Consider the following 13,646-nt stretch of genomic DNA (forward strand, 5'->3'; position numbering starts at 1 on the left):
ATAGCTGGGCACCATCAGCCTTCTTCCCCACATTTGCTTACGTACACATTTGTCTTCATCAATCATGTTGAAAGGTGGGTATCATGGAATGTCTGTTCAGCTGAGCAACGTGTTCTTGTATTGAGAGAGTACTTAAGTGGAGGCCCAATGTTCATCTGCTACCTTAAACACTAAGCCTATAAATATATGCACATAGATCTATTTCCCCGTCATCATATATAAATATATTTAACCTATGTACATGCCTGTATTTAGGGTTCTATGTAAATAAAAGTAATCCAGGTTCATTGCAAGGGTTTACAAAATATTTAAACTTAAATTTTATATTAATATTTTAAGAATTATCATAAGCAGGTCTCTTTTATTCAAATATACTAGCTTTAATAAACTAAGAAATAAATCACTATGTTGCAAATTCAGAATAGAGTATGCAGGTACCCAAACATAGGTTTCACTAGTATCACATTTATCATATTAAAAATCATCTATGTATAGGGAATTTTAACATAAAAAAGCTAAGAAAGGCATGAAAAACAAATGAACTTTTCCTATTTCTCTTTAAAATAATTTGATTTTGTACAATACAATGGTTCTTAAAACTGAAGGTATGTAATTTATGTCTCATTAAATGTTTTATAACTTTTATCTAGGGCCTCAAAGGAGATCCAGGTTTATCCCCTGGTCAAGCTCTTTATGGAGAAAAGGTAATTATTTTCCATAAAACAAAATTATGGTAAGATATTTCAAATTGTTTTGGCTATTTTAACCTTCTTAAATCTACATTTTATTTGACATTTGACAAAGAAGATATTGGAGAACTACTGGATTACAATGATAAAAGAAGTATTTCAAGAATTAAGTAAATTATTTTATTAGTTTAACTTATTGATTTAAGTCATAACAGCAGCTACTTGTACTGCGTGTCTATTGTATCCTGTCGTTGTCTATATGTCAGTTAGTAGTGGGTGGAGTGAACAAAAGAGTAGGATGTGATGTGTTCTTAACCCTCAAAGATTGTGTTGTTCTCTCTCTCTCTCCTCACACACACACACACACACACAAGTTTCTATGCTATTTTATGCCCTATTAAGGTGGTTCAATTTGTTTATCTTGTTCAGCTCCATAGCAATCTCTTTGAGAGACAGCCACCACTGTTCCATTTTCTAGTTGAGAAATAGAATTGGAAGATACTTAAATCATCTGGTTACCAAGCGGCAGTTAATACTTAATTCAAGTCTTCTGACTTCTAGTTCAGTATGCTATTCATTTTACCATATTGCTTTCAAATACACATGCCCAAAACTAAACCAAAGCAATTGCCATTGAATCAATTCTGAGGCATAGCAATCCAGTAGGATAGAGCAGAGCCGCTCCCTAGGGTTTCCAAAGCTATAAATCTCCATGAGTGTAGATTGCTTCCTCTTGAGGCTGTTGTAGTTGAGTTGTTGACTTTGCAGATAACAGCCAAACAAGGGACCCACAATGCCAACAGAGCTCCTGCACCACATGAATTCTTATCTTTACGTGAACTGCCTCTAAGATTGCAGCAATAGCTGTTAAGAGAGTTGTTTTCTAATGAGGCTGAATGTAATTGGAAAGGAAAGCATCTGAGAAACTTTGTTTAGACTAGTACTTGATGAATGTGATATAATTACAGGATGTTTTTATTTATGTGGTATACATTCACAGACTTAAATTCCTTAATAATGTTTGGTGGTTCTTGTGTTGAAATCTGATCCTTTAATTGGTTTATAGAAACTCTTGTAAACTAATATGACATCAAATTAATGGACTCTACAGAATATTACATTAACATCTCTGAATCCTCAAACATATTTATGTAGAATTTTAAGAGGTTTATTTCTGTCAGAAGACTGAGTGCATAGTTTTAAATAATTGGGAATATATTCCTAAAAATACAATATTTTAATTAGTCCCTTAATTATTGCCAAGAAAATTCCTACAGTATGAGGAAGAATCATGAATGCTCTTTTTCTAAATATTGGACATTACATTTCATACTAAAAGTTTAGAAATTATGGACTCACTCTATTTTAGCGATGGCTTTAAATAAAATCCCAGAGTGAACATTTACCTTTTTGTCAAATACTTAGTTTCCTCTTTCCTTGTTGCTCCTCTCTGAAAAACTATAGGGTCATTATGGAATGACAGTTGGAAGTATGTCAACTTTTAAAAAGAATTACTCATATACTAACTGTGGCTAATACTATGTAGGAGAAACATAGAAATACATGCAATTTAATGACAGATAGCCAAGAGTTTTGGGTGAAATCCACCTGTCTAAAATAGTAAAGTTTAAGAAGTCTTAATATTTAATTTGCGTCAAATAACAGGAGATTTTTATCCACATACAATATGAATACAAATAACATTGGCATTCAAATAAAATACAAACATTAAGTTGGTGGGGATAGAGTGGAATTGGGAAGAAACTATTTTACGATTTTTAGCATAACCATATGATCCATGTTAAAACATTAAAATAAAAGTCTGCGCGAGTCCTTCACCATGTAACAGCCATAAGGTGTCATAGAGCATACATCTGATTTTGCCTTTGGGGGACTTCATGGGCACACGCAGATAGCTTTTCAATGGCATTAAGTTTCCTTTCCTATAAGTAAAGCATTTTACAGAGAGAGGAACAGGGTTGTTTACCCAGATTTTCTCCCAGAGCAAGTGGGAGAAAATGAGTGATTTACCCATGCCCTGAGCGTGGAAGGAGACCAGCCTCCACTCGCCTGTTTGCTAGGACATCGAACAGTCCTGTGTGCCTCGATCAAAATACGGATTGCTGCTATTGCTGTGTGCTGTTCACTCAATTCTGACCCTACATGACAAAGTAGACCTCACTTTTCTCCTTCAGTAGTTATTTTTGTTTCAAACACAATACATTTCATTCATGCTAATACATCTATTGAAGTGGAAAGGGGGAAAGGGAGGCTTGGAAGGGGGGAAATGTGCACTCTGAATAGAATGGCTCCGAATGATCCATGTTCCTATGTCTGATACATGTTTTTTATTGTGAAGACACACAGAATTCAATGTGACTCATATCACTGTCCAAAGACACTTCTCCCTCTGTGGGGGAATACTAATCCCACGTAACCCCAACCTAGGTGCACAAGTGTTCATCAGGATGCAAGCAATGGGAGGCACTGGATGAAATAGTCTGCCACAGCCAAACACAAACCCACTCCCTAGTCCAACTCAGAGTGATCCGATAGGGTAGAGTAGAACTGTTCCCCAGGGCTTACTGGAGTCAAAAGCCAAATACAAAGGCCTCCCCAAATGTTTTCATTATAGTTAAGTCCCTATGTATGTTTGGACAAACACTGGAAGCCATAAGACTGCTAGATTCCAAAGATAGACTTAAGAGGACACTGCATTCCTGGACGCACAAGTGTCCCTTCCCGATGTGCCACATGGCCCTGGTTGGTCTAGTCACACCACAGGGCCTATCCAGAGGTTCTCCTTTGGAGTCAGAGCAGGCTCACGGTCCTCAGGAAGAAGAGGCAGCCAGATTCCCTTCTCGGCTGTCTCATAAAGTGCTTGTAGAATTGTTAAGAAAACTATAGCTTTTAAAAGAAGTCTTGGTGGGGCTGTCCAGTAATCATTGAACTGCTAAATGCAGGGTCAGTGGTTCAAACCCACCAGCTTCTCTGTGGGAGGAAAATGAGGCTATTGGTTCCAGTAAAGATTGACTGCCTACAAACCATGAATCTTAACTCGATAGCAATGGGTTTAGTTTAATAGCTTTTAAAAACAAGGTAGATCATCATTGATGGGGACTGTGGAAATAAGGACATTCCTTATTTAAGAGAAAAAAGAGCCTGGGCATGAAGTGGGAAGTCCAGTTCAAGTGGGTGGTGCTAAGATGTAGGGGTCGAGAACTTCAGAAAAGGTCTTCGAAGGCCTCAGAAAGGAAGTGGCATGAGCCGCGTTGTGAAGAACAGAAAGAAACACAGGAAGAGCTTGCGGTCCATAACATACCACCATGGTATCATTATAGGAGAGAGTGGAACCTACCCCTGCGGGCTTTTGAACCTAGAAATATTTATGGGAGTAATGCTAACCTTGTGGTTAGCAGTCTAAAGGGTAAATAAACTCTAATGTTTAATTGTCTTTCATGACATTATACCTCTATTTGTGTTTTGTGTACAGGGTAATCAAGGCCTTTCTGGATTAATAGGTCCTCCTGGTCTGCGAGGTGATAAGGTAAGCTGTGGTTTTGCTTTGACATGATTGGATACTACGTGGATGTGTGTGATCTCTTTAGCTACTAACATTTGTTTTTGAAACTGGGCCCCAAAATATTAATTATTTTTCCCTGCTAATGGAAAGTAGGATGCTTCTTTAATCTAAGAAACTGGTGCTCACAAAATGTGGTGCCTTATAAAAAAATAAAAGAACACTCTTCAGTTTAATGATGTTCATAAAAGTCACCTGCCAGGAGAAGAAAATTAAACACAGAGTCTCGTACAAGAGATTGTTCTTCTTTTGATTATATGAGGACGTATAACTTCTGAGCCGTTGCACTTGATCTTAACCAAAAGACTGAGAAGTGAGCCTACTTCTGATGTGTTTAAGTCAATTTTTAACTTCTCTGTGCTCAAAGTAGATTCACCTGATAGAAAACTTGATTTTTAACAGGGATCCTATTTTATTAGTATGTAATAATCTATGCCATGGCATAAATACAGAGACTTCAGAAAGTTCATGAAAAAATTATCATTTAATTCCATTTTACGATGAACTTTTAAAAAAATTAATTAATTAAAAAAATAATTTTATCGGGGGCGCGTACAATTCTTTTCACAATCCATATATACATCCATTGTGTCAAGCACATTTGTACATTTGTTGCCATCATCATTCTCAAAACATTTATTTTCTACTTGAGCCCCTGATATCAGCTCCTCGTTTTCCCCCTCCCTCCCCACTACCCCCTCCCTCATGAACTGTTCTTAATTCATAAATTATTATTGTTTTGTCATATCTTACACTGTCCGATGTCTCCCTTCACCCACTTTTCTGTTGTCCATCCCCCAGGTAGAAGGTTATATGTAGATCCTTGTAATCCATTTCCCCTTTCTACCCCACCTTCCCTCCACCCTCCAGGTATCGCCACTCTCTCCACTGGTCCTGAAAGGTTCATCTGTCCTGGATTCCCTGTGTTTCCAGTTGCTATCTGTACCAATGTACATTCTCTGGTCTAGCCAGATTTGTAAGGTAGATTTGGGATCACAATAGTGAGGGCAGGAAGCATTTAAGAACTAGAAGAAAGTTGTATGCTTCATCGTTGCTTACCCTGCAACCTGACTGGCTCATCTCCTCTCCACAATCCTTCAGTAAGGGTGTGTCCAGTTGCCTACAGACGCACTTTGGGTCTCTACTCTGCACCCACCCTCATTCACAATAATATGATTTTTTTGTTCTTTGATGCCTGATACCTGATCCCTTCGACACCTTGTGGTCACACAGGCTGGTATGCTTCTCCCATGTGGGCTTTGTTGCTTCTGAGCTAGATGGCGGCTTGTTTATCTTCAAGCCCTTAAGACCCCAGAGGCTATATCTTTTGATAGCTGGGCACCATCAGCTTTCTTCCATGAACTTTTCGAAGCCCCCTCCTATGTGAATGTAATGAGGTAAGGTTAGAAGAGAGCCAGTAGAAGACAACAGTAATAGAATCAGGCTTTTTCTGATGTATAAGGGAGCACTAACAACGCTGTATCTCATAAAAGACATTGTATAGTTTCCTAGATTAACATTAGCGTAATTTTTCCTGATTTGACGCCCCCCCCGCCCCACCGAAGCACATATATCTCTGCAGATTAGATAAGAGATAGTTAATTTCTTACCCAGGAGTCAGAGGCCTCAGAATCTTGGAGCGTAGTGTCTGAGTTAAGAATGTCTGCTCATGATAATGCCTTGTGTTCCTAGCTTAGTGTGCTATTGCCCTTTTCTCATGGAAGCGTTGGGTTGCAGGTGGTATAAAGACTCTCATTACCTGATTCAGGAGCCCTGGTGGCATCAGGGTTACACATTGGCTGCTACCATTGAGGTTAGCAGTTCACCGACACCAAGTGCTCTGCAGGGGAAAGATGAGGCTTTCTATTCCTGTGAAGCATTTCAGAAACCCACAGGGGCATTCTACCCTGTCCTGGAGGGTGGCTATGAGTCAGAGTTGATTCGATGGCAGTGAGTTTGGTTTTTTGTTTTTTCTTCCCCAGTTCAAATCTCCCCGGTCAGTGTCTAGGGGTGTGTCTGTTGACAGGTTGCCTAAGCTCTCCAAGCCTCAAGTGCCCGGTCATAATATTGCCGCTTTATTGGAAGCTGGCTGAAAGATTGAGATCATCCTTGTGAAGCGAGCAAATAGCAAGTCTTCAGTAAATCTGGGCTATTTATCTGATTTTGGAACGGCTCCTGAACGTCTTTCCTTCCCTTCACAGCCCCTGCTCAAGGGCTAAAATGTAGAATGATGGGAAATATTTTGATCTCATGAGAGTATTTTCATTCCCATAACCGCACTATCATTTTTAGGACCTTCGGACTGGTCTTCATCGTAGACAGTGGTTAGAAACTGATAACTCCCTTGAGGTTGCGGCTGCTGCTGTGGAGACTGGAGACTGGAGAGCAGTCACTTCTGACCGAGCTGGTCTCGCTCCACAGGGAACAAGTCAGCGTGTGTACTGCAGGGCAGCATCTACCCTGAGGGCTAATGCCCAAGGTATTAGGATACAGAAACCATCTCAATTACTTGATATCAAATATACATTGATTGCATCCTACGCAGTGACACTATATTGTAAGAAAAACAAACTAATAATTACTTTCTAAGGCTTGTCCTCAGAAGTATAATTTAATTCAATGAACCTTCCTTAAGTGATCCTTGTGGTTCATGAAATTAGCAATTCAGAAAGGGAAACAATTTCACGTTGAGTGGCTGGTGCATAAAAGAGCAAACGACTTAAAACTTGTGAGTAGGAAAAAATGCAGGCATAGAGAACCGATTATAAGGAACTATATGTGATCTCCTCCCTGGGGGACGGACAACCGAAAAGTGGGTGAAGGGAGACGTCAGACAGGGCAAGATATGACAAAATAACAGTTTATAAATTATCAAGGGCTCATGAGGGAGGGGGGAGCAGGGAGGGAGGGGAAAATGAGGACCTAATGTCGGGGGCTTAAGTGGAGAGCAAATGTTTTGAGAATGATGAGGGCAATGAATGTACAAATGCACTTTACACAATTGATGTGTGTATGGCTTGTGATAAGAGTTGTATGAACCCCTAATAAAATGATTTTTTTTTTTTAAAAAGCACATCATTGTTTGAGCCTTGGAATTGTGCTGACTTAAGCAGAAGTTAGTGGTTTTCCAAAGACCTGTGCTCAGAGTGAGTGAATTCTGGTCCATCGGTATTTTAAAAATTTAAGAACATATTTTTTTTGTTCTGCACCAGTTCATTAAAGAGAAATAACATCTTTTAAAAAGCATTTTGGTCGTTGATTGATTGATTTTCTTTCACAGATTTTCTTTTACAAAATTGTTAATACTGATTGAGTCATTTTTTTCCTTGTTAACGAATAGAAATAGAACAGGAATTTTGACATATTTACCAAGCAGCCACTGGGGCCAAATTTTCTTGAGAGGCTCAATTGAAATATTTAGAAATGGAATTTCTTTCTGATAAATGACACATCCATGGTTGAGTGTGGTTTGACAGTAGCTTATGCAGAATTGAAGTATCTGAGATGGTTTTATCATATTTCTGAGAATTTGATTTTTCAGAGACTACTAATGAAACTACATACTAGTACAGCTTTTAAAACTTTAGTATTATTCATACTAAATGAATAATAGATAGAATACATAACGATTTCATTTAAATCTCAACTAATTATCTAGCCGGTTTTTCAGTCACACTGTCTATGTGTAAGTCTTATTTACCATGAGCATACAGTAGAAAAGCATTCAAAGTGAGTTTTATAGACAGGCCTGTGTTTTGAAAGGCAAATGCATAGACTGCCGAAGTATATTATGAGCTGTTTTTTATGGAATCATGAATGTGATTTAATTAAAGACGAGGTTGCTTTTAGAGTCACTTCCTGGAAGATAGAAGTGAGAAAATTGAGACCACCTGGTGGCAGTGGAGGAGCCGCTCAGGTTTACACACAGAGTTATGGCAGAAGAAATGGGAGAAAGTTACTGGTACTGAAGCCCTGTGCTCTAGTTAGTCCTTAAAGTGAATACGGTATTTGTGTTTTTAAGGCTAACATGAGATTATATCTTTTCATTTGTTCAATTATATTGTGAATTATTATGATAGCTTTACTACTAATATACAAAGTAGGCTTTTTATTATTAGCAATGTTTCCGTCTCTCTGCTGAGTACTATCACCTTTAATTGTTGGGAGGGAAAATAGCCTTGAGACAGATGCTATATTCAGTATTTCATAAATGAGGCAAGTGAAGTATAAATGATAAAAATCACTTATCCCAAACCACACAACTATTAATTAGTTGACTTAGTACTCAATTCAAGGCCTGATTAATACATGTAGATATGCTCTGAATCACTTGAACATGGGTTCTGCACTAATTAGTTAGTACCTGTTGTTGTTGTTAGGTGCCATCCAGTTGGCTCTTATAGCGACCCTGTGTAGAACATAGCAAGACACTGCCCAGCCCTGTGCCATCCTCAAATATGGTTCTCATGTTGAGCCCATGGTTACAGCCATGGTGTGAATCTGTCTTGTCAAGCATGCTGCCCTTCTCCAGGGTCTGGCCTCTCCTGATAGCATGTCCAAATTACACACGACAGTCTCACCAGCCTTGTCTCTCAGGAGCAGATTTGCCAAATGCAACACTTCTTTTGATCTTTGACTTCGGTTTCTATAGGTTGTGGATCCAAGCAAGACACAATCCTTGACTACTCCATTCTTTTCTCGGTTTCTCGTGATGGTATCTATTGATCCAGTTGTGAGGGTTGTGGTTTTCTTTACATTGAGTTGTAATCCATACTGAAGACTGATCTTTTATCTTCCTCAGCAAATACCCCCTTCTCATGGTCAGCAAGCAAATTTGTGTCATTTGCATGTCTCAGGCTGTTAATAAGCCATCCCACGAGCCTGGTGTCACATTCTAATCCAGCTTCTCTGAGTGAATGCGTCTAGTGAGAGGATACAACCCTGGTGCACAGCTTTCCTGACTTTAAAGCAGGCAGTGTTCCCTTGTTCTATTCACACAACTGCCTCTTGATCCGTGCACAAGTTCTGGATGAGCACAATGAAGTGTTCTGAAATCCCCATTCTTCTCAAAGCTATTCACAGTTTTTTATGACCCACACAGTTGAATGTCTTGGCATAATCAATGAAACAGAAATAAACATCTTTCTGGCATTTTCTGCTTTGAGCTAAGATCCATTTGACATCAGCAACAATATCCCTTGTTCCATGTCTTCTTCTGTATCCAGCCTGAACCTCTGGCAGCTCCCTGTCAATGTAGTGCTGCAACCATTGTGGGATGTTCGTCAGCAAAATTTTACTTGCATGCGATATTAATGATATTATTCTATAATGTGAGCATTGTTGAGTCACCTTTCTTTGGAATGGGTGAAAATGTGGATGTCTTCCAGTTTAATATTTGTAAATGGTGATAGTTCGTTATTCTTAATGGGTGGATGAAAAGTGAATTGTTACCTTCATGAAAGTCTAAGAAACAAAAATAATATTGGGTGTGAGAATGACTTCATTGTTCTTTTTCCTCTCACAAATTCTGGATACATTAAATTTCTCTGAGTGTAAGCCACACCCAAATAATCTTTAAAGCTACAATTGCTGCAAGAAAGTTGCCTAGAGTACACTGACAACTGTGGAAACTGTTGAGAGAAATAAACAGGAGATTAATGCACATAAAGTTCAGACAAGTAGAAATAATATTGAGACATAAAGAACAAAACAAGCAATAAGCAGCACTAATTTCTTCCCTTTTCAGTAGATTTTTAGTACATTTTCTCTTCTATTTCTATATCTTTTTTGTTTGTTTGTTTACTTTTTAGTCACTAGTAACATATTTAACAAACTACATGTTTCTCCAGTTTCACATGGTACTTTGTTTTATCTTAGCCACCTTCATGTAACTCTTAATTTCTCAGGAATTGAGCTATATTTTAACTTCCCACCAAGTGTTTGTTTTCAGAAAAAGAGCAGATAAGTTGACTACAAACACATGCTGGGTAGGATGAAAGACAAGAGACATAATTCTGAGCTTGGACTCAAGATGAAATTTTAAAGTGAATTTTAATCTAGTCGATCAGCTGCTATATTAAAATTGGAAATATCAACAGCAGAGAAGAGGATGGAGGGAGACTCGGACAGTGTAACTTATGACAAAACCATAATAATTTATGAATTATGAAGGGTTCATGAGGGAGGGGGGAGTGTGAAGGGAGGGGGAAAATGAGCAACTGATATTAAGGGCTAAAGTAGAAGGCAATGTTTTGAGAACGATGAGGGCAACAATGTACATATGTGCTTGACACAATGGATGGATGTATGGATTGTGATAAGAATTGTACGAGCCCCAAATAAAATAATTTTTTAATAAAGAACATTAATAGTGAAATCAGTTGGAGTCATTTTTCTAGTATGAAAAGAACAAGCCGTTAGTTAAGCACATGAAGGTTGTTGTTGTTAAGTTCCATTGAGTTGATTTCAACCCATAGTAACCTTACACACAACAGAATGAAATACTGCAACGGTTCCCATGCTCCAACCCATTGTTGCAGCCAGTGTCAATCCACCTTCCAGGACCTTCCTCTTTCTCTCTGCCTCTCCACCACACAGTCCTTCAAGACTCGTCTCTCCTGACAACATACATAAAGTATGTCAGACCACGCCTTCCCACATCCTTGCCCCTGAGGAGCACTCTGGGTGTGCTTCTTCCAAGACAGATTGGTTTGCCCTTTTAGCAGTCCCTGGTACTTTCAATATTCTTCTCAGCACCGTAATTCAAATGCACCCATTCTTCTTCAGGTTCCATGATTCAATGTCCAACTTTCAAGTGCATACACCTGAGACAGCTGAAAATATGGCTTGGGTCAGGGGCACCTTAGTCCTCAAAGAAACATCCTTGCTCTTCAATACTCTGAAGGGGTCTTGAAGTAGATTTACCTAATGCACCCTGTCTTTTGATCTCTGGACTGCTCTTGTTGTTGCTAGATGCTGTCAAATCAGCACCAACTCAAAGTGACCTCACAAGAGAATGAAACAATGCCCACACGTGTGCCATCCCCACCATCATTGCTATACTTGAGCCCACTGTTGCAGTCACTGGGTCAGTCCAGCTCATTGGGGGTTTTTGCTCTCTCTTTTTTTTGTTGACCCTTTACTTTTCTAAGTATGAGGTCTTTCTCCAGAAATTGGTCCTTCCCGATGAGATGCTCAAAATAAGCGAGACAAAATCTTGCTGTCTTCACTCCAGGGAGCCTCCTGCTCATAGTTCCTTCAGAGCGGACGGGTTCATTTTCTGGAAGTCCACAGTATATCCAATATTACCAGTTAGTTGACATAAAATTCAAAGACATCTATTCTTTGGACTTCCTTTTTGTCCAACTTTTGCATGCATATGAAATCATTGAAAATACCATGGCCTGGGTCAAGTGTACGTTAGCCATCATAATAACTCAGAACAATTGAGGAATAATAACACCGTTCAAAATGGGTTTTTATGAAATATCTTTGACAGTATTTTATGAATAATAACATTAACTACTATGGCTTCAGTGATAGGTATAAATAGAATTACACAGTATAAATATTTATAGCTATAACTCAATGTGAATTCTTATTCTACTTTGATGAAGTGTTTCAATTATTTTAAAATGTCTTTCCATTACATAGGAGGTGCACAATGAATATCTGCATGATGTTGGAACTGGAAATGTATTGTGATTTATCAAGTAGAATGCAGTGTGATTTATCAGTCACTTAAAAATTAAGCAATTTTTCACAAACCATTTAAAGCAAGGATGGCAATACTGATGTCAAAGAGAGCAGCAACATAAAACCGCAGAGTTTGCATACAATTAGTGCCTAGAGAAAGAAAAATGGAGCTGTCTTCAGAGCCTCCGAGGAGCCCTGGGGGTGCGGTGGTTACGTGTTAGACTGGGATCTGCATGGTCAGCAGTTCAAACCACCAGCAGCTCAGTGGGAGAAAGACTGTGCTTTCTACTCCCATAAACAGTTATAGTCTTGGACACCCACAGGGTGTCACTATGAATCAGCATCAATTGGCTCAATTGCAGCGAGGTGTGTTTATTTTGGGGGCTGGGGTTGTGTTTCAAGTTGTTCTGTTAGGATTATGTTGTCATTCTCCCTTTAAAACTCTGCAGAGATACATTGTACTTTGGAAGATTCTCAATCCAAGTGAAATATTGGCAGTCTTAGTACAAGGGCTACTTTTTAATGGCTGTTCAGTCATCATTGTTCCATCTGCTCTGCAATTCTTTATTCCCATTAATGGGAGGAGAAGCTGAGAAAAAAACAACAAAGTCTTGAACTCCCCACAGGCAAGTTGATGGTTGCCAGAGTAGAGTAATTTGTGGGAAATTGAAATATTAACGATGTGGCGTCCAAAATCTATTTTCCTTCGTCTGGCTCCCGGGACTGGAATTTTTGTATTAGAGATGAATTCATTTGACTCAATGTATTTCACTTTCCAGAAGTCTTCTTGTAACATTGCTTTTCTTTTTTTTAGTACAAATGGTTATTATTCTGTAGCACTTTGAGAATTAGTTTATTGTATTGTTTTTCTATCTAAGAGTTAGTGTAGAGGTACAAAAGTACAGTTAGTAAGTAAGTAAAAGATATTATTGGTGTTAATTACCATCGAGTTGGCTCCAATTTATGATGGTCTTATATGTAACAGAATGAAATGCTTTGCCAAAAATGAAAGAGGAACACTCCATAGGGGGGTTAGGCCTGAGTCGGTCAATGTGAGAGTGTTAGACAAAGTTGGCTCAAGCCAGATCCACCTGGAAGGGCATGTGATTAGGGATATTAGAGATATTTGTGCAACAAATATCTAGATTAGAGATATTTGTGCATCAAACACATTCATGTCAAAATTTAAGTGCCCATAAGTTCTCGAGTTGCCTAGAATCATTCATATATATATATATATATATATATACATATATATATATATATATGTATATATATATACACATATTTAAATCATTTTATTGGGGGCTCACACAACTCTTATCACAATCCATCCATCCATTGTCTCAAGCACATTTGTACATTTGTACATCATTCTCAAAACATTTGCTTTCCACTTCAGCCCTTGGTATCAGCTCCTCATTTTCCCCCTCCCTCCCCTCTCCCCCCTCCCTCATGAACCCTTGATAATTTATAAATTATTATTATTTTGTCACACAGAATCTGACATCTTACTTCACCCACTTTTCTGTTGTCTGTCCCCCAGGGAGGAGGTTACATGCAGATCCTTGCAATTGGTTCTCCCTTTCCACCCCACCCTGCCTCCACCCTCTGGTATCGCCACTCTCACCACTGGTCCTGAAGGGCTCATCTGTCCTGGATTCCCTGTGTTTCCAGTTCCT

The 13,646-nt window shown here is 38.7% G+C and overlaps 1 protein-coding gene across 1 annotated transcript in view; it reads left to right on the forward strand.

The window, feature by feature from the left end:
* Positions 1-13,646, forward strand: part of COL24A1 (collagen type XXIV alpha 1 chain) — a 411,206-nt gene that overhangs the window by 73,350 nt on the left and 324,210 nt on the right. The window contains exons 5-6 of the mRNA XM_045292047.1: positions 651-704; positions 4,183-4,236. Of these exons, the coding sequence (XP_045147982.1) occupies positions 651-704; positions 4,183-4,236 (108 nt within the window). The remainder of the gene's footprint in view (positions 1-650; positions 705-4,182; positions 4,237-13,646) is intronic.

The sequence above is a fragment of the Echinops telfairi genome, unplaced genomic scaffold (genome assembly GCF_000313985.2).
Source record: "Echinops telfairi isolate 266 unplaced genomic scaffold, ASM31398v2 ScPeMD7_443;HRSCAF=831, whole genome shotgun sequence".
In the NCBI taxonomy this organism is placed as follows: Eukaryota; Metazoa; Chordata; class Mammalia; order Afrosoricida; family Tenrecidae; genus Echinops; species Echinops telfairi.